This window comes from Dermacentor silvarum, chromosome 2 (genome assembly GCF_013339745.2).
Source record: "Dermacentor silvarum isolate Dsil-2018 chromosome 2, BIME_Dsil_1.4, whole genome shotgun sequence".
NCBI lineage: Eukaryota > Metazoa > Arthropoda > Arachnida > Ixodida > Ixodidae > Dermacentor > Dermacentor silvarum.
In genome coordinates this window covers 115,952,830-115,973,734 of record NC_051155.1, presented here as the reverse complement: position 1 = coordinate 115,973,734, position 20,905 = coordinate 115,952,830, and the positions used below count along the sequence as shown (strand labels likewise).

The following is a 20,905-nucleotide window of genomic DNA, read 5'->3' as shown; positions in this document are numbered from 1 at the left end:
CGAGGGGCGCCAATGAGCTAGCTGCGGATAAAGACTACGAGGCTAGAGCCAATGCTGATGATGATACCGCACACGCGTAAACCAACCACGACACAAGTGAGCCTGTAAGGCTTCGCTTAAAGGTTTGGCGTTATCGCGCTGCTATATGTTAGCATGTATGAAGAACATCGTTTGTTTGTTTTTTCTTTCGTTACTTTTTCAGTCTTTTTTGTGCAGCCGAGAAGCACTGTTGACGTCTTGCATGGAATGAGTCATTTCTACTTTCCTGTTGTAAAGGTGTTTATTGCACGCAAGCGTTAGATCCGACCGTTGCATATGTTCAGGGAACCGCGAGCGCGAACGGCGTAGTCCACGCGATGCGCTGGAGAGACTGACCCACTAGACAGCGCTGGTAAGGATGCCTCACTGCATCGTCCTTCTTCTTCCCTACAAGTACCCCGGGAACGAAAAATGGAGCCGTCCGGCGACCTAACAGCTCGTCACTATTAGTGGATCATAATACGGCTTGAGGCGCTCGACGTTGACAATGTCTCGTCCGCGACGGCGCATGTCCGAAGACGGTTCAACGGGCTCATTCACATAGTTGACGGGTTATGCACGCTCGACGATGCGGTAGGGACCTTCATACTTGGGCACTAACTTGGAAGACAGACCAGGTGCAGCGGAAGGAACTGAGAGCCACACAGGCACTCCAGGAAGAAAGGTGGGCGCAGAGGTGGTGTCCCCGCGAGTGTTCTTCTGGCGCTCTTCGTCATTGCAGGTAAAGGCCCGGGCGAGGTCGCGGCACTCTTCGGCATGTCTCACCGTATCAGAAATGGGCGCACATTCAGATGCGTCGGGCCGGTATGGTAGCATTGTGTCGATGGTGTGGGATGGGTGCCGGCCGTGCAATAAGAAATATGACGAAGAACCACTAGTGCTCTGCGTAGTGGTATTGTACGCGCAGGTGACGAAGGGCACAATGGAATCCCAGTTCGTGTGGTCGGAGGAGATGTACATTGAGAGCATGTCGCCGAGCGTACGGTTGAATCGTTCCATGAGTCCATTGGTTTGAGGATGGTACGCTGTTGTTGTGCTTTAAATAACGTGGCACTCTTAAATAGCTTCAACTACATCGGAGAGGAAGACACGTGCGCGGTCACTGAGCAGCTCCTGGGGTGGCCCATGACGTAGGATGAGTCGACGAAGCAGGAAGGAGGCAACATCGCGCGCTGTAGCTGCCGGAAGAGCCGCAGTTTGAGCGTATCGCGTAAGGTGGTCAACTGCCACAATGGACCAGCGGTTTCTAGCCGATGTCTTGGGAAGGGGCCCGTACAAACCGATACCGACGCACCCAAAGGGCCGGGTGGGGCAAGGTAAAGGTTGCAGCCCAGCTGGCGAGAGGCGGGGTGAAGATGACCGGCGCTGGCAATCGGGACAAGAGCGTACGAACTTTTGAACATAGCTGTACTTCCCTCGCCAGTAGTACGGCCGTTGAAGGCGCTGGTAAGTCTTGGAAACGCCAGCGGGGGCACACTGGATATCGGCGTGGAAAGCTGCGCATATTTCGGAACGCATGCTGCGAGGCACTACTAACAACCACTGGCGGCCGGCGGAGCTGTCATTGTGCCGGTGAAGCAGGTAGTCGCGAACGTCAAAAGACGAACGAAATTTTTCCGAGAGGGACAGCAGCTGTTAACGCTGGGCCGCTGTAAGGCTCCCAGCGATGGAGGAACCAAATACACATCTGGGCAATGCGTCAGACGTAGAAAGAGCACTGAGCGTACGGTAGGTTGCGCAATTCGGGTAGTCGGGCACGTCGATAACTTGCACGTCGTCGATGGCTTCCACGGTACCAACACATTCTCCTCGAAGCAGGATGAGAGAGTATGGGAATGAGTTGTAATTGAAGATTGTGCTAGTGCCCTTGATAATGTCCACTGTCACAAAAGGTAGCAACAGGCCCTTCCTTGCGAGGAAACGGCCAGACGGCGAAAGTAATGCAATGGCGTCCGAGAGGCCACTGCAGTGCATGGACACGAACATTGAGGCGTTGTGAGCAACCTGAGTGTCGGCTTCTACGATCAGTTTCCGGGAGAGCAACGGAGCGTCAGTGGGAGTCAAATCTAGCAGCGGCGATAGTTCTATTTCGGCCTGTGCGCATTCGATAACGGCATTGTGGCGTGAGAGAAAATCCGAGCCAAGGATGACATCGTGAGCGCAGGAGGAAATGAAGAATTCTATGGCGTAGACAACGTCCTGAATTTCTACACGAGCCGCGCAAGACGCCAAGGGTCGCATATGCTGAGCACTGGCTGTGCGAAGTGATAGTCCTGACAGGGGCGTCGTGACTTTCTGAAGTAAGCGGCAAAGTGTAGCGTCCATAACCCATACGGCTGCTCCTGTGTCCACGAGTGCAGCCGTGCGGACACCGTCGACAAACACGTCTATCGCATTGGATGGGCTGCAATGAGGACTTGTGCAGTTAGACGTTGTCGCAGCCCTTGCCTCTTGGACTGCGACTGATAGTTTTCCTAATCCCGAGGGCCGGCATGAGGCCGCGTCGGCGATAACGAGCGCTGGCGCGGAGATGGGGACTGGCGGGTGTTCGGCGGCGGGCCGTATGTCGGTGACACACCGGAAGGTGGGTCGTAATATGGACGGGGCGAGCTGTGTGTCATGGATGGTGCGACGCTGGGCGGCTACACACGATTACAGAAACGGGCCACATGACCGGCGTAGCCGGATGCAAAGCATATAGGCCGGTTGTCAAATGTACGCCACCGGTTCGCTGTGGCTGGTCCCGTCCACGTCGGAGCACGCGCTGTATGGAGCGGCTGGTGATAGGACTGTATTGCGGGCTGCACTGGTGGCCTAGCCACGACGTCGGCATAAGTGAGGGGCACATGAGCAAAGAGTGGGTCGAGCCTCGCGACGACTTCAGCGTAGCTGAGCGGTGCTGGTGCCCGGGCCTGCATGGGGTGGTGCCACGACCTCGGTGTAGCTCAGTGGCACAGGCGCAAAACATGGTGGCGTTGGTATGGCAAGACCTCGGCGAGTTCTTGCTTGATGGCGCGGCGGAGCGGAGGCACGATAGTCGAAGCGGGCTGTGGCACATGCGGCGGCTGAGCAAAGGGTACCAAGGAGAGTTGGCGTGCTACTTCCTCCCGAATGAATGCTTTCATGTCCGCAAGCAGTGCGGTCTGGTCGAAGGTGGTAGCCAGACCAGCGATGTGTTCATCGCGTGATGAAGACCGAGGAATCAACAAGCGTTGCCTGCGTAGCTCTACGTAACTTTGGCATAACGTAACGATTGCTGTGACGGATTGTGGATTCTTAGTGAGCAGCATGTTGAAAGCGCCGTCATTCATTCCTTTCATAACGTTTCTGATTCTGCCTGATTCCGACAACGTTGCGTCCACGCGCTTACACAAGTCCAGGATATCTTTGATGTAGCTAGTGAAGGACTTCCCTGGCTGTTGGGCTCGTTCTCGCAATCGGGATTCTGCTCGCACCTTGCGCGAAGCAGGACGACCAAACAAAGCTGCTAATGAGGTCCTGAATGCGGACCATGTCGGAATTTACGTCTCGTCATTGTTGTACCAGGGGCTCGCCGCGCCAGCAAGGTAAAACAGCACGTTGCTTAGTTTTGCGGCATCGTCCCATTTATTGATGACGCTTGCTTGCAGTTGGACAGCCCGTCTCCACGTCGTGGTCGTCTGTGCCGCTGAAAACAGGAGGACCCTTGTGGCGAAGTAGACCAGAGCACATGATGGAGGGTGCAGGAGGCGTTTGCTGGGAAATCGGCTGATATGCCTCCTGAGACATGGTTGAAGCGAGGGTATGGGATCGAAGCTCCAGTATGCGTTTGAGCATAGCACTCTCCACCACGTGTAAAGGCATTTATTGCACGCAAGCGTTACAGCCGACCGTTGGATCAGTTCAGGGAACCGCGAGCGCGATTCACCTAGTCCGAGCGATGCGCCGGCAGACTGACCCACTAGACAGCGCTGGTAAGGATGCCCCACGTTATTGTCCCTCTTCTTCACTACACTGGGATTATTCTTAGGTTATGAAAATGAACATAATAAACCTGTTGGACCAGGATGAAAGCGTTATATTATTCTCTCCACAGTCGAGCAGCTAACGTTCGGCTGTGGAACCTGGAACGAAAAAAAATTTGATTCAACATTTTCGGAAAAGAACGCCGTAAACATTCCACACAACTGAACAATTGTTTCTTGTGCGACCAGATGTTTTCATGCGCGTTTCCAATTTCTTTTGAACGAGAACAAGGATATACCAGTAGCCCGAATGTATTTAGCTACAACCCTCTGAAGCAAAAACTTTATGAAGCCAATCAAAGCATATATAGGGGAAATTACTTTTTAAGGAAAATTCTGCAGCGGGCAAGTTTGTTACACATAATTACAACTGTTGCGTATAGCGACGAAGAGACAGGACATAAGGGAGATAACTAAAACCCGGCACTTATTATTTTATTGCGATAGCAATTATATGGACACTCAAAAGCAGATTTCTGCCGTCGGCGTCGCCGTCGCTGTCGCCGTCGCCGTGAGGTTCCGTATGACGTCATTTGGAGAAGAAATCGTCGCCGATGATAAGTGGTTCTTGAGGGAAAGGGAAAGGTTGGCGCTATCTTCTGCAGCCCTTGAGGGAGCACGGCTCAGCGCCAATCGTCGCCGCGCGCCGAACGCTGTATGTGCGAGTGAAAGGGCGCGAGGGGCGCGTCTTTCACGGGGAGTGAACGCACGGCGGAGAACAAACGCGCGTTCTGCGCCGTGCTCGCTTAAGGGCTGCAGAAGTAGGCGTCTCTGTTCTCCTTCACAATCACCATGTATGTAGAGCAAACGCGCCTTCTTCCGACGAGCGAGAGGCCGTGGGGGAGGGGGAGGGAAGGGAGGCGACGTTTAGCTGTGGCACACAGTGCCTATTTATATCAGAGGCTCCGGCAACAGTCACCAACGCCGCACGCATTTTGAGCGAACGCGGGCAAAACACGGATGGCGTCGACAACAGTTCTGCGTGTTGCCGGTGCTGCTGCATGTTCAAGTTTATACAGCTGATAAAGCTAATATCATTACTCCGTATAGCTCTCTACAAATTTGCTATCGCAATTGATGCTTCACCTTTCAGGTGAAACTGCGACAACTTTTTTGAGTTAAGCGTAAAAAAGTTGTCGCAGTTTCACCTGAAAGGCGAAGCATCAATTGCGGTAGCAAATTTATAGAGCTATACGGACTAATGATATTAGCTTTATCAGCTGTATAAACTTGGACATGCAGCAGCACCGGCAACACGCAGAACTGTTGTCGACGCCGTCGGCGTTTTGCCCGCGTTCGCTCAAAATGCGTGCGGCGTTGGTGACTGTTGCCGGAGCTTCTGATATAAATAGGCACTTGGTGCCGCAGCTAAACGTCGCCTCCCTTCCCTCCCCCTACCCCTCCCCTCCCCCACGAGAAGGCGCGTTTGCTCTACATATATGGTGATTGTAAAGGAGGAAAGAGACGCCTACTTCTGCAGCCCTTAAGCGAGCACGGCGCAGAACGCGCGTTTGTTCTCCGCCGTGCGTTCACTCCCTGTGAAAGCGCGCGCCCCTCGCGCCCTTTCACTCGCACATACAGCGTTCCGCGCGCGGCGACGATTTCATCTCTATTGACGTCATACGGAACCTCACGGCGACGGCGACGGTGACGCCGACGGCAGAAATCTGCTTTGAGTGCCCATATAATTGCTATCACAATAAAATGATAAGATAAAGGGAAATGAAATTGGGCGAAAGACAACTTGCTGGAGGGGGGAACCAAACCCACACCCTCTGCATTAAGCACGTGTTGTTCTACCAATTGAGCTACAGCGGCAGCTGATTCCACATCTACAATATTGGGCAAATATATATATCTGTACAAGATCTAACCTGTAGAGTGATAGCTAGCGCTACCCCTAGCCATGGCGGCGTATGTAGAACGGCCTTCTGTGCCCTGGCGTCACGTAGAATGTTAACCTTAGCAGCCAGAAGGTGTCCTATAAACCCTCGTATGCTGCCTGAAGGTGTCCAACCTGACGTAGTCGAGACCCTCGCTTTGCAATTAGCGAGAAGCTGAACTGAGGGGTCCTGTTCTTGTTAGTTTTCCTGATAGTTGTCTGCTTGGCTTTGTTAACTGTTGATTTCATATAGTTGCGCCAAACAAAACATATGCACATAGAACGCACGTCATTGAATCAATGTGAAGCGAAGCTTTCAATAAATGCTAACCGAAATGCTAAGAAGTTTTTCATTTTGCTTTTGGTTCTTTCCCGTAAAAAGAACTGAAACACGTCAGTGTGCTCTCGCGTACCCCTTCTACTCAACGTCAGATACGTGATAATTATCTGAAAGAGCTAGCTCGAAATTCGATTTTGGCATGTGATTACATATCCGGCTGCTGTGTTGGTTGACACAGCAGCCCGATCGATCACACCTGGATAAGGAAAGTAGCTATTCAAAAATCGTTTCCTGTGGGAAGGCGTGCCCTGATACGGCTTATCTTTTCTTTGCTTTTCGCACTGGTGATTGGCGGTAATGCATGCCTGGTGACGAGGGGGAAGGCTAGAGTGCGTATAAAAATACGCGAAATAGTTGTAGTTTTATTTATGGTACAGAGCAAAGTAGGTCACGCGGTGTCGGTGAAGTCTTTATTACATCATCGCGCCTCCCGCTACTTCCACAGCGGAGCCTACCATGTACGAGCTGTGTGGCCCGCATAGGAAGGCCACCACCTGCGCCACCTCGCGTGCTTGGGCTGGACGACTGAGCGGTATGCCTGCGGTAAGTTGCTGCTTCTGTTCTGCCGTGAGGTGGTCGGACATGGGCGTCACCGTGAAACCTGGAAGCACTGCATTGCAGCGGATACCCGTGCCTGCGACGTCTAGTGCCACTGACTTGGTCAGACCCAGTATACCGGTTTTCGATGCCACGTAGCTTGCAAGGCCCTTCATTCCACTCTTTGCAGTGATGCTGGACACGTTGACCACGGCTCCTTCTTTCACCCCAGCTGCCAACATTAGGCGGATGCCTGTGCGGCTCATAAGGAATGGGCCCTGCACAAGAAGCTGCATTAGACACACCTTCAAAGCATTTAGCCATCAATTAGCATCGACAGTTTTCTTTTTATACTTATAATTGCGGAATAGACTGCTGTGTTGCACCGTACTGACAATGTTTGGTTTAGCAAGAAATATGGGACATATTTCTTACGACGCTGCTCTGGTGTATTTTTAACGACACCGGGCTGATAGCGTCACCATTTACTCCACGACAGGCACAGCTCATTTTTCTTGGCGAATAGATTTTACTGCAAACAGCCTCTTATCGAGAAAGCAACTCAGCCACTGCACCCATGCTCCAAAGCTGACTGATAAGTATTTAGTCTTCTATCTGGCACCGCTCGTAGGCTGTGATGAGGTCGTCTTGACCCTTCTTCAAACATCTATAAGAGCTTCTTAGCACCAAAGTTCAACAAGACTGCCACAATGAAGCTGATTTATACTTAGCTACGTTTGAACCTTTTATGCGCTTCGTTTGCAAACGATTTCCGTATATAAAATTGACCGCATATCTGATTGATTCGCTGAAAATGACATCGAAAGACGATAATCTTCTGCCGTCCCTGATACATAACAGCCTCTCTTCTCCCCCTTCCCACCCCTCATGCTCTTCCTCTCCCCTCTCACTCCTCCATGGATGCAATGGAGGTTTTGCTGAAATCAATTCAAATTTCCCGCGTTCGTCCTGCTCTCGCGCATTGTATTGGGATCTTTTGTTACTGTTGGCGTAATGCCGGCTACAGAGCCGCGGCTTCAGTCGGCTTGTTTTTAACGCGCACCGTCTCTTCGACATCATTTCTAACGCGTTCATTTTTCATTTACTAATGTAAAAACCTGTCCAATGTATGTTCGTATTTAAGTGACCGCTGCGGATCACGGTTATGTACATATATTTTGCCCTAAAAAGTGCTGAGGTTTACTTTGCGCTGTATAATATTCACGTGTATGACGCCGTGCCACCACTGTTAGTAGCTTGGTTGGTTTTGGCAGGGCGGTTGAATCGGTTTTGGCCGGGACACAGGCACAGACAGACACAGACACAGACAGACAGACACAGACAAATTTTTTCGCATTAGGTTGCTCAAGCAACACAATCGTCTTTAAAATATTGCCACAAGACAGTGAAGGGGCTCCTACTGTCGGTCAGACGAAGACTACAGTATAAGTCTAGAGGCTCGCGACAGCCTTGCATCCGTCGCCGCTTCTTGTGGCTGTTGTAACCTTGTATACGGGGTGTTTCATTTCATCATCAACATCATCCTCATCATCATCATCAGCCTATATTTATGTCCACTGCAGGACGAAGGCCTCTCCCTGCGATCTCCAATTACCCCTGTCTTGCGCCAGCGTATTCCAACTTGCGCCTGCGAATTTCCTAACTTCATCATCCCACCTGGTTTTTTGCCGTCCTCGACTGCGCTTCCCTTCTCTTGGTATCCATTCTGTAACCCTAATGGTCCACCGGTTATCCATCCTACGCATTACATGGCCTGCCCAGCTCCATTTCTTCCGCTTAATGTCAACTAGAATATCGTCTATCCCCGTTTGTTCTCTTATCCACACCGCTCTCTTCCTCTCTCTTAACGTTACTCCTAAGATTTTTCGTTCCATCGCTCTTTGTGCGGTCCTTAACTTGTTTCATTTAACTTGGGTCAAACCTTAAAAATATGCACATGCTAAGTAGCTGGACAGAACCAAGGTAATGTTATTCCCCGTCGCTTGGAGATACTCAGATTATTTTTGCATACCACCTAATTAGTTATATAGTATAAATTATTTATTCACTTCTAAATTTATATAATTAGATGAACAGTGTAAATGAGAAAATTGTAGAACAACATGAGAAACTCGCGATACAGCTTTCTATTGCTCAATACGTGCTACATAGAAGTGTTTTTCCGAGCATGAAAGAAGCCCGCGAATTCACGCAAAATTGCCGCGCGACTGGCCGCTCGACGGTCTTTGCATGTATTCGCGGGCATTTTTCACGCTCCGAAAAACAATTTTATGTAGCACGCATTGAGCAACAAAAAACTGTCTCGCGGGTTTCTTGTGTTGGTCTGCAATTTTATCTTTGAAACTTTTCACCAAAATATAATAATTGAGCAGTTGAATAATTAAGACTAATTATCTAAATAGGCGGAATAGAAAAAATAATCTGAATATCTCCAAGCGACGGCAAACAACGTTACCTTGGTTCTGCCCAGCTACGTAGCATCTGAATATATTTTTAAGTTTGGCCCAAGTTTAGTGAAACACCCTGTATAGCTATAATTTTTAAATGCTCACTATTATCGTAACAAGATGTTTGTTGCAAGAACGCAAAGGACACACTTCTATTAAAATTCAGAGATCAAAGCAGTGGGATACCAATGCATGACGTAAACTTAATTAGCATGCGGAAGAGGAAGGGAAACTGTGAAAGAGGCTCTAAAAGCAACCACATAAATATTTCATCCCCCTTGCTGCCGGCGTCTCACCGCAGTGAACGCCAAGTGATACGTAATACGTACATGCCACAGTGAGAATAAATAAAAGAATACCAGTGAAGAAAGAAACATAAACAAATACATAGAACGATTGCGCAGAGGAGTCCTGTAAACAATTTTTTGTATTGAAACGGAAGTATTCGAGCTAGAATCATTGTGAAAAGCGAGCATTGTTGTGCGACTAGAAAGGGCACTACCGAGAAATACTTAGGAATAACGTGGCCGGCGACTTCAAATCTTATTTGGGAAACATGGGAACAGCTTCCTACATGCCTGTAGTGTGAATAAAGGCCAGCGAATATATTATGTGGTGTGGTTCGCTTCGTGAAGAGGTGTAAGGCTACGTTCACACTTTGTCTCGAAGCAGGCGGAAGCGGCAATAACTTAAAAAAAAATCAAGCCGCCTAGACGGCAAATGGGCGAAAAACTAGGCGGTCAGCCCGCTCGATCTCGGACCGATTTTTTTTTTAGCCATTCCAAAGCGGAAGGTCATTCGTTCCGCGGCACCGGAAGCTGCAGTGGCATGTAAACATCCGGTCGTGAAATTGAACACGGCACCAAAAGTGTCGGCTTCGATGCTGATCGGCGCGATCAAGAACCGCCCCGTGCTCTACAAAAAGAGTCACTGGCTTTACAAGGACACGTCTCCCAAGAATGAGATTTGGGCGAAGATAGCATTTGACGTCACGGGACCTGATGTGGGGCAACAACGCGTTGACGTGACCCAACTTCTCGCGCTTTTGCAAAGCCGCGTGAACCCACCACCGCTGCTTCCGCGATGAACGCTTCTTCTGTGGTTCATTGTCCATTTACAGGCAACAACCAGCTAGATGTATCAAAACTATTTCTTCTTCCTCTTCCATGGCAGACGAAAGTTGCAGGCGACAGTCGAAGTTGCGCGAAATTATCACTTTTGATGACAGATAGGTTTTGATACCGCTTGAAATGGTGGGATGAAGAGCGGCACCACGCAGACAAACGTACATAGACTAGAAGGATGTAAGCGAAAGCGGCAGCGGCAGCACGCGCAGATGCTGCGGTGGCAATAATTTGGTGAAATTCTTGTACATGGGTGGAAAAGATTTTCCGCCCGCTTGAGCCTTTCGCCCGATTCCCAAATGCGAACGTAGCCTAACGCAGATTTCGAAGTTTTTATTCACTTGTTCAGAAGATATGCTTGTGGAAAGGTTGCTTAACGTCTCCAGAATGATAGCTGTAAGTCAGCTCCTGTGTCCAGTGCCTATGTTCCCATTTATTGTTTCCTTTTTATCCGCTTCAGGCGCCGAGCGCACAAATGTTCTCGCCACTACAGTGCATCTAAATCAAATGCACTGATGAAAATATTGATAGGTATAATGTGTCGTATACACCTTGAAGCATTTCTGATTGAGCCTGTGCTGGAAGTTTCAATATTATATAATACTAAACTTGCAGCACAGGCCAAATTTATGCGAGCAAAGCCTCGTTTATAACGCGGTTTAGTAAAAGGTGTTGATAGGAAGACAGCTGGGTGTTTGCGCTAAGTGTCATCAAGTCATATGTAGCGGGTTAATCTCTTTTAACAATATTTAACATCAATAATAATTTGCAATTGGCTCGATAGGTTCTTTCCAAAATCCTAGACATGAAACAGTTGATTTTTTCACATCTGACGTTCCTGTAGAGAGGTCTAGCATGGTGTCCACACTCTGTACACTTGACGAAAGTCGCTGTAAATTTAATAATCCTAATTCGTTTGGCGCTGAACGCTTACCGTTATTTTAAAATGTTAGAAACGTGGAGAAACTACATGTCCCCTAGTGAGCATTAGTTGGAACTTGAAGGTGTTATTCGTCTGGCTTTTCAAGAATAGCAGCAAACGCCGCTCTTCTTCCATCTACACTCATAACGCGTACGCATAGGATTCCTACGCACGAAATGCGCAATTTCTTGAAAATCGTATATGTAAAAGTACGAAATAATATGGATGTTCAGGTCAACTGTGTGAGCGGACCCAAGCGATGGCGAAAGCGTTTCTATTTTAGTATTGAAGCAGTGTCGGTAATAAGGAACAAAGTGGGCCAACACAACCATCAGGGGTTCAATTTTGTCAGCTCTTCCTTCGTACCATTCATTTTTCTCTTGCGGGTTTCATCGTGATTACGGCTGCTACGCATTTCTTTACAAACCACTCTCTTGTAAACGGAAGCTTTTTTAATGACGGCATTGGTTCTAAGTGATTACACGTGTTTCGCGTGTACGCTATTGCACGCGGTATACTGGAAATCGCTTTCACCCCATGCCGCCAATGATAACGCCGACTATCTATCTATGTATCTATCTATCTATCTATCTATCTATCTATCTACCTATCTATCTATCTATCTTGCTATATATATATATATATATATATATATATGTAGAGAGAGAGAGAGAGCTATTCTCTATAAGTGTGGCAATAAGATTACCTTTCGTCCAAACTTACCTGAAATGTCAGTTATGACAGCCTAGCTTGTCTAATTGTCGAGATAATTCGGCAATTTCCGCTTACGTATAGGCCTAACGAGACACGTGGACATAAAAACATGAGCATGATTGCTCATGAAGTGCGTCGGATTGAACACTTGTGGCATGAGATACCAGACGGCACCTTGTCTTTTCACCTCTTATTGGCACTTGCTTTTCCGTACGTTACACTAATAACCTGAAAATTCTCACCATATCGTGCCGCGAAGGTGCTTGCGTTTAACGTACGTAAGGCGCCAAACGCTAAGACTGCCTATTATTGTGTGCGTATGCTGGCAGTTAAGCAACCGCAGCAAAACTGCAATTTCCGGGACCACGTTAAACAAGCAGCTCCTTTATGGTGATCGGCACGTAGTAACAAGCACTGGCCAATCAGCAAAATAAAATAGAGTATAAGCCGAGGCTGATGACCAAAAATAAGCACTTCTTACAAATGACCGTTCCGGAGTGGTGCCCAATTCATTACCTGCACCTAATGTAGATCTTGATGTGCTCACGCTGGCGGTCCTTTTCAGAAGTTCTTCGTAACAAAACTGCTACTTCGCTCGCCTCACCTTCAGATTTGTCTTGATTATTCGATCAAAGGCCTCTTCGCTAGCATCAGCTATCGAGGCGAAGCCACAGCCGATGGCGGCGTTGTTGATGATTATGCTGACTGGTGTACCGCCACTGAACCCCTGAATCACCTCGAACAGCCTCTCGACGGACGCCGACTCGCCCACGTCCACTTCCACGGCGTGGTGGCCCTGGTCATCTGCGACGAAGTTCACGCGATCCGTATTGTGAAACTGTCATCATTTTATTTGGCTCAAAGAAGCCCGTGATGAGAACACCCAGGAATTTATACACGCCTTTGGAACTCATTTCGATAAACCTCTGTAGCCTGAAACACCATCCAAAAACGTGCGCCGTGAAACGTTAAGTACTATAGCTGCAGGAAATAGGGAGAAGAACAGGGTTTAAAAGGGCAATGCAATATTTTAGAACACTGCTTCGCGTTTAGCAATGGGGAGCTTATTAATTTCTATGTGTCGTGGCCATTAGACAAGCACTACATAAACGTTGATTCCGTAGGCGTGGAGGGCTCACCTCCAAGCTTACCTACGAGGCACTCACAGACTTCATTATCAGGCAGGCTATGGTATCTAAAATCTTATATCTACTGGCTTAAAATTTTTAGAGAACCCTGTTGTTGTGACTGTCAATTTGTGGCAATTGCTGTGGCGATAGTTCATTACTGAACTGGTTAAACTTCCAAATGCAACTATAGACTTTCATCCTGGGCTTCCGTGTACGTCATCTTGAAGTAAAACCATGTTGCACACAAGATGAGCACACGAGAAGAGCGCACGAAAACAGAGACACAGGGCTAGTGCCGTGTGCGTCTGCCCATGCGCTGTTCGTGTAGCCTTGTCTTGTTTGCGCTACACTGGTATCCCGAAGCACGATGGTATGGCGCACGGGATAGTAACATGATCCACATTATGATTGAACAGATGCGGTTGTTTAGAGAAAATTTGATTCCAAGTACGCGAGTGTTTTTTTTTTTCATTCCACCTCCATCGGAATGCGGCTGCTGTGGAAGGGGGTAGTGCCAATGATCGCGGTCATAGGAAAACGTCATATTCAGTGAGCTGCTGCGGTGAATACAGAGGAGGAGGAAGACGAGGAGGAGGAGATGGCAGATAACGAATGCATAGCGGTTTCGAGCACTCACGCAAGCCATTTGCTGGCATGGCAGTGCTTAACTCACAAGCACATTCGTCTTCGTACCTACATCATGTAAAAACTGCCCCATATTTCCACAAAATACAAAATAGGCACCACGTCCACTTCACCGCGAGAACGGAGGAAGATTCAGTGGAATTCGCGACGAGCCTGTAAATAGGGAGTAAACTAGTATTCAATAATTATCTGCCGTGATTTTTACTCACAAGCTTTAACCTTTCTCTGCACGTGACGTCTAATGTGGCTTATCTTTGCACATAATATTAACACGGTGCCAAGTTTAGGTTCTCCGTGCACGCTAGTGAACATTGCGTAAAAGAGCAACAAACGTTTAAGAAAACTAACCTCAGTGAATTGCTGGGAAGGACCAAATTAACCGGACTCCTCACTTTTGCAAGTTTTGCACGCATGTCACGCATAACATTGAATTTTTTACGCGAGACACAAACTTTGTGCCGCATTTTGTTCACCGAAGGCACCTCGAGAAACTTTTATTAAAGACTTCGCACAACGCCTGAAAACGTACACAAAACAAATATTCACAAAGTTTATGCAATATCAGGGGCGCTGTAGCGTAAAGCTATTCCAAACTTTTCTATTCCATTTGTGCAACCAGCCCTCTACAATTGGTCAAAAGCTGTCGGGCGAAGCCCACTTCGCCTGTCTGCCGCGCGAAGTCACAAGAAAGCGAAACCTAACCGCGTCAAAGTGACTTGCACGCATTAAGGATTAGTTAATATTCCAAACAAAACTAAATCTTTTTCGCAATAACCGGTAACTTCCCCGTACCGAAATGAATATAAGATGGTTGCCCGCCGATTGCTGTGGAACTGGGTACTCGGAGTTGCCTGGGAGAATGGCTTATTTGCGTCTAATATGAAATTTTTGGCATGGCAGTATAACGTTGTCGAGCCCTTTCCGCCCAAGCACGACATCGCACTAGCAAAGGTTTTTCGCGGAGAATTCATTTTAGCTGCATATTTACCGTTGTGTTGTGCGCCACCACAATTTTCTGCCAGACCCCGAAAGCTAAGACAGGAGAAGCATCCCAATTGCCAAGCCGACATCGCCCGCCTCATCCGGTTGTAGTGAAGTGGTGCAGCTGTTAGTATTCGGGCGCATCAGCTCACCAGAGAGACGACGATGAAAGGGGATGAGCTCCGGCAGAGACAAGTGTAAATCGGCAGGTACAATGATGATTAGAGGTATCATTCGAAAAACTAGCTTTATTACCTTGGTATTATTTTAGGTTGACGCGGTGCACATATTACATACAAAACGATGTCATACCAGTCGTCGGCGGCCTGCCTGACTGGCCTGGTCTCCCATGGTGAAGAGGCGCCGTGGGCTGCTGTTTCCTTGCTCACCCGAAAAGACTCAGACCCCTTCCTTATTCCCTTCTTTATATAAATTGGTTTTCACAGGATCCAAGGGACACGCAGACCGGTCGGAGACGCAAGCTTCTCCACCAATCACCTACTCAGACCAATAAGGCAAGCTGACATGATCCAATAGGTGCCAGAATTTAAGCGACGTGGTCTCTAAAACGCCGCGCACACAACAAACCTAATCATAATTAATGAATCGCTACCCCCTAATGGACCGTACAGCGAAGCGTAAAACGGCCGCACGACACGTACACACACTCGTCCCCACTCGTTTCGGGATGCTTCAAGGTTGGCCGCGTGCAGAACACTTCTTGGACGGCGCGCACACAAAGTGACTGTCAGGTACGACTGCGTCGGCCGGGCGCGAGCACATGCCCGACGCACCGTCGCGGTATTTCCCGCGAAAAGGCTCCAGTTGCCCGCGTTGCTTGTTTTCGTGTCTTGGACCCAACTCTCTCTCCTGCTCTCCCGCATCGAGGAAGACTAAAGAGTCACAAAAATAATAAGAAAAGGGTGAAGGGGGGGGGGGGAGCACGGCACACTTTCTTCGCGTCACGGTTATCTACTTTCACTGCGCTTGCCCCGCCCCACCGAAACCCTCTCCACTTGTGCGCCTTCCTCGCCTGTGGTCAGTCAATTAGATAAGAGAGAGAAAGCAAGGAGACGAAGCGCAGGGAGGTCAACCAGATGAGCGTCCGGTTTGCTACCCTACCATGGGGGAAGCAAAAGGGGGAATAGAAAGAGGAAAGGAGTGAGAACTGAGTGCACGTAGGATGATGCCAGGGGCAATATAAGCAGTCTGATAAGCTCACCCACTACAATTCGTAAATTGCAATATGTCTCGTAAAGCAATTACCTAGGAAGTTCATCGGTCATTTTTTGTTAATTAGCTGAATATGTGTTTCGATTTCTCGTGATACTAATGCCTGCCTCTTCGAATAACCCAGCTCAACGATAACAATTATGCTACCTGCCACAGGCAATTCTTAAAAATTTCATAAAGCTTAATTTTGAACACCTGGTATATGTATGTGGTCATGATATGTCTGGCACAGTAATAGGAGCGTCAGTTGCTTCAGAGCTGGCGACGGATGATGGGCGTTCTAGGTTATTCCGGGAATAGTAAAATTTACTTGACGCTGTCGCATGCATCACTGGGGACATGAAGGCTTCGTAGCTGGTGTATAACATGACGGTAAGCACTCTTGAAAAGGTCGCTTGAGGTCTCTCGGCTGGTAGGGAAGCTAAGCGGTGGTCGGGGATCCTTGACACATTACGAATGTGCGCTCTGAGAGAGTCGAGAGCTACGTGTGTCTGGATCATATGTGCTCTCGTGATGGCAATTGCTGTTGTTGAGGTGCACCAAGGCAGCCCTAAACACGTGCATAAGGCTTGACCTTGTATGACATCCAGAGCGCGAATGTTGGTCTTGCATGTATTTGACAAAACTGATAGACTGTAACGCAGAAGTCCCAGGAATCCGCAGGAGTCCCTGTGCAGCTGCAGCATAGAATGAACTTGTGTACCCTAGTTTTTCCCGCAGAGAAAGTTAAAGACCTGAGCAATGGCAATTAACTTGTTCACACAGACGCAGCGCAAAACCTGTAAAGCCAAGAAAATGCTATTTGCCTAGAGAGCAAAGGTAACCTCCTATAAACGAGGAGAGCGTTTCTTTGGTCTACTACGCTACAAGTCACCGCCCAATTCTTGCGTTGGCAGTTACGTAAATTTGACGTCACGAGATTTGAATAAAACAGATTGTAATAGTTTTACGTTAGAGAGCGCCTGTAACTAACCCACAAACTTGAAACTTTGGCCGTTCTTCACTTCTAGCATGTCCCCAATTTATATTATCCCCTGAAGTCGGAGCCACATAAAGTTCCGCGAGGGCACAGGGAAGCATTACGCAGAACTGCGTAAAGCTTTCCAGTGTTTGTTTTTTTTTTGTTAATTTTTTTGCTGCTACTTATGCTACTGATGTTTCTAGAGGAACTCTGCAAAATCAGCGAACCTGCCACACGGATCGCAAAACACTCTGCTAACACTCTCAAACTTCTATTGATTTTCCCACAAAGTATGTAATTTAGCTACATGGTTTGTACATTGATTTTGCATTAACTACCCCACGTGTGACATGCGCAACAGTGATGAGACGCTCACACACATTATCTGTGTCTGCCCGGGCCATAATGCCGAAAGACAAGCGTTGTGCAGAGTGTTTGACCAATTGGACAATCGTCCACTATCGAAACTAAAAGCTTCAGGTCAGTGCTCCGGCAGAACATCCGCGCTGAAGGCCTTACTCACGCTACCAAGGTTCCTGCGGTCTACGGGCGTTCTCGGTGGACTTTAAGAACGCCGCCCCCTACCGGTGTATAGTGTACGCGGTTTGTTTGTGCTCGTCCCTCCTTCTCTCTCAGCCCCTTCCGCTCTCTTTCCCTTTTTATACCCCTAAGCAGGGTAGCCAACCGGAACTACATCTAGTTAACCTCCCTCCTTTTCTATGCATCATTTCTGCCTATGCAATAACTGTACCGTGCCCCCATGCGAATTCAAATTGAATTCGGAGTGACAATTAGTTGCTCAAGGACAACCGGCAAATAAACTATGTGCGGCGCATAACGTACTGTACACCCAGAAAGGCAAAGATAAAGAATTTTGCACAATTTTAAGAAGCCTCCTAATTAGCCTATTTATACTTAAATCTTCCAATGTGCATCACCTATAAAATGCCGAATAAACATAAAGCCGCTGCTATATTTGGTTATGAAGAAATATCAAGGCAACTTTCAATGTGGTACATTTAACACCTCGAGGCAGAAAACGAAAGTTTAGCAATTTTCATTTAACCCCTATTTTTTACACGCCATTCAGTATGCACCCGCATTTACTTGGTATTATGCTCCCAATTTCTTCGATACTTCCATGCACTAGATCATTTACTCGCACTAGGACTGCGTGAAAGCAGGCGTATAAGGTTTTCGAGAGCTTCTGGTCCCGCTAATAGCTTTCCTATAAACAAAATGGTAACAAGGCTAACGCCTGTTTGCTACCCTGTAGGATGGATGCGAGATGGAAAGGTAGAAGTAAGGAAAGAAAAGTAAAGGCAGAAGGAAGCGGCCAGGAAACACGTACTTTACACATGCAGCGTACCTTATGGGTAGTTCGAACACCGCATATGATATTACACCATATCATAAGAATTCATGGCATTCTCTATGAATGTCAGGAAGACATACGTAGTTTTCTGCGCGCATGAAGGAGGATACAACGCGCCATGGATTGTTGCTTGTATGAACGAGAGATGGGGCAGCAATAAATATATAGTGCTCTAACGAGGCTGATCATGGGCAGTAACAACATTACGAAAAGCCCAGTGGCCTTGACTACTTTAATATATATATGCTTACTTTAGGCGAAAACGCTTCCTAAAACACCAATTGTCAAATATATGAGCCTGTATAGTACAGTTAAAACAATTTTACACAGAGTGGCTAGCCTTTTGCTACAGATTTTCTTTCCGACCGCCAGTTTTGAGAAATCTATAGAATGTAAAAAAGTGTTTCGTGATATGCATTGCATTGCATTTCGCTGCATAGCTCGGGTAGTTATATCTCATAGCTCGCGTTAGGAAAATATAATCTATCAAAAGGTTCTTCTTTGAGCACTGGCTGACTTAAATGTGTAGTTGCAGGACGCCCCGGCCTAAAGCGAGTTTATAAACTCATGGCAAATAACAATATTGTAATGGCACTGATAGCCTAAATTCTGACGTCTCGCACTAGTTATTGATATAAAGCTGCTTAAGCACAAGTCTAAATTTTTTGTATCTCTTTTTCGTTTTTAGCAATATGAGAAAGTCGTTGTACGAGTCATTGTCGTGCCTTGTACATCAGTAGGCCGCTACCACGGCCACGCGAGAATGCACGAAGTTCATCGCGCGCAGCTGATAGCTCCGTTATCCTGTCGTACTAACATAGCAACAAACGTTTTGCGGAGAGGCGAAACCACGCGTGATAACGGGTGCTTCGGCACTCGGTGCTATCTCCCAACAACTCGCCGCACGACAACGTACCGCTTGCCTTTTGCTTGGAGCATTTTTCCGTAGGTAAGTTTACGCACTTGCATGAGAACATAGGGAATCTCCGGCGCGGTAATACGAACCTGGCAGTGACTTCGCGACCCTTTCCGCCGCTTCGAAATTGATGTCCGCTACCACTACACGGGCACCTCTCTCGGCCAGCACGTGACAGATGGCCTCGCCGATGCCGCTGCCTCCTCCGGTGACCACTGCAAGGCGTCCCAAGAGTTCTTTGTCGGCCGACATGTTCGCGTGCTCGTCTCCAGACTGCGCCGGCTTCAACTATAGCGACAGCGATGCGACAGGCCTCGTCTAGCCATCTCCCGTCTTGTCGGTGTATTCTCTGCTGCCGCCGCAACACTCCGTATCACAGCGATAAGAAGCCTTCTTTCGTTCTGGGAGACTTGAGCTTGTCTAGGGCGCACGCGTGAAGGGCATTTGTGGCCTTTTGTGTTTTTCCTTGTCGCACGTTGCCTTATTTCCATGCCCTGCCCTGTACAATCACTGTACCACCCTTTCCCTCGCAGCCGCAGTTCGGCTGCGTCGTTCATTTGGGTTGTTGAGCAACAAAAGCCCGGAGAATAGATGAGACGAGAAAACCAGTTCCTTTTCATGACCTTGGCGGTGGGCAGAGCTGCCGCTTCTGCCAAAGCAACTCACGATCGGCAGTCGCGTTTTCTTTCTATCCCGTTATGGCGTGCGTTCTGCTTTTTTTTTTTTTTTTTTTTGAAGCCAGGTACAAGGACTCAGGCGTCGAAAACCAAGCGGTGAGCCGAACGACGCGCTTTAATGGAAAGACTCCCGTCAGGTGCTCCTTGCCTCTCTCTTTGCGACCGCCGCTCTTTAGTTATGACCAGATGCCGCGACTCCGCAAATTGCCACGAATGCGTGTGTTGGGTCATCCGCCAATTAGGAAATCGGCTGATGTTCTTCCTTGTTGCCGAACAGTAAAACACCAAAGAAACATAATAAGGGATGTCTCACGCTTATTAGGTTCCTTTTTATTCTATCTGTAGTGATAGTGCTTTCCCGCTCTTGGAGGTGTGCTGTTGCAAGGGACAACGATTACTTACACAAACACTACCAATGTTCACTTGGATAATCATCAAAAGCCGACTAATTACATATTCCGTTATCAGCTTGAGTGCGTACGTTGGGACTGTAAAATCCAAGCCCAGCGGTAATGATTTATTGTACATTTTGATGAAATCAAATAACTGATTTGCTTCATAAAATCAAGGAAAGGGATCTATATCAGTACTGACATCTACCACGGCAAAATTTTCTACAAATGGTTTGATTCTGTCAAATGTAACTTCATGGCTTGACTTTAAAAAAAAAGTTCACCGACGATTACGATTCTGCGAATTTTAGCACAGCCGTCTAGGTGTTTTGCAGTCGCGATATATTGTGGCAAAGAATTTGATTCTGAACGGCAGGGTCCTATTGGTGGAGGGGCTGAGCCGCTGCTCGGTCAGCTCGTTTAGCAGCAGCGGCACACGAAGCGTTTCCACCGGTTGCGTTGCTCATTCTTCAGAAAGAAAGCGTGAACACGGGAACGCGTGGCTCGCGGGGAACGCAATCGCTAGCACCGGCGGCGCAGGCAAATTAGCGCATGCGCAGTGGGT

At 48.0% G+C, this 20,905-nt stretch overlaps 1 protein-coding gene across 1 annotated transcript; it reads right to left on the bottom strand.

Annotated features, from left to right (window-relative positions):
- Nucleotides 1-6,659: 6,659 nt before the first annotated feature.
- Nucleotides 6,660-19,720, bottom strand: LOC119441700 (estradiol 17-beta-dehydrogenase 8). The gene is made up of 3 exons (XM_037706296.2): nt 19,361-19,720; nt 12,635-12,834; nt 6,660-7,080 (listed from the first exon to the last, which is right to left on the bottom strand). The coding sequence occupies exons 1-3, from the start codon at nt 19,521-19,523 to the stop codon at nt 6,679-6,681; spliced, it is 765 nt and encodes a 254-aa protein (XP_037562224.1). The 5' UTR covers nt 19,524-19,720; the 3' UTR covers nt 6,660-6,678.
- Nucleotides 19,721-20,905: the final 1,185 nt, after the last annotated feature.

Excerpts from the sequence above, each read along its gene's own strand:
- LOC119441700 (XM_037706296.2), bottom strand. The coding sequence starts at position 19,523 with ATGTCGGCCGACAAAGAACTCTTGGGACGCCTTGCAGTGGTCACCGGA. Across the intron at positions 12,835-19,360 it reads GGTCGCGAAGTCACTGCCAG|ATGACCAGGGCCACCACGCC; the intron begins GTTCGTATTACC and ends ACTTCGTCGCAG. Across the intron at positions 7,081-12,634 it reads TAATCAAGACAAATCTGAAG|GGCCCATTCCTTATGAGCCG; the intron begins GTGAGGCGAGCG and ends CTTCTTGTGCAG.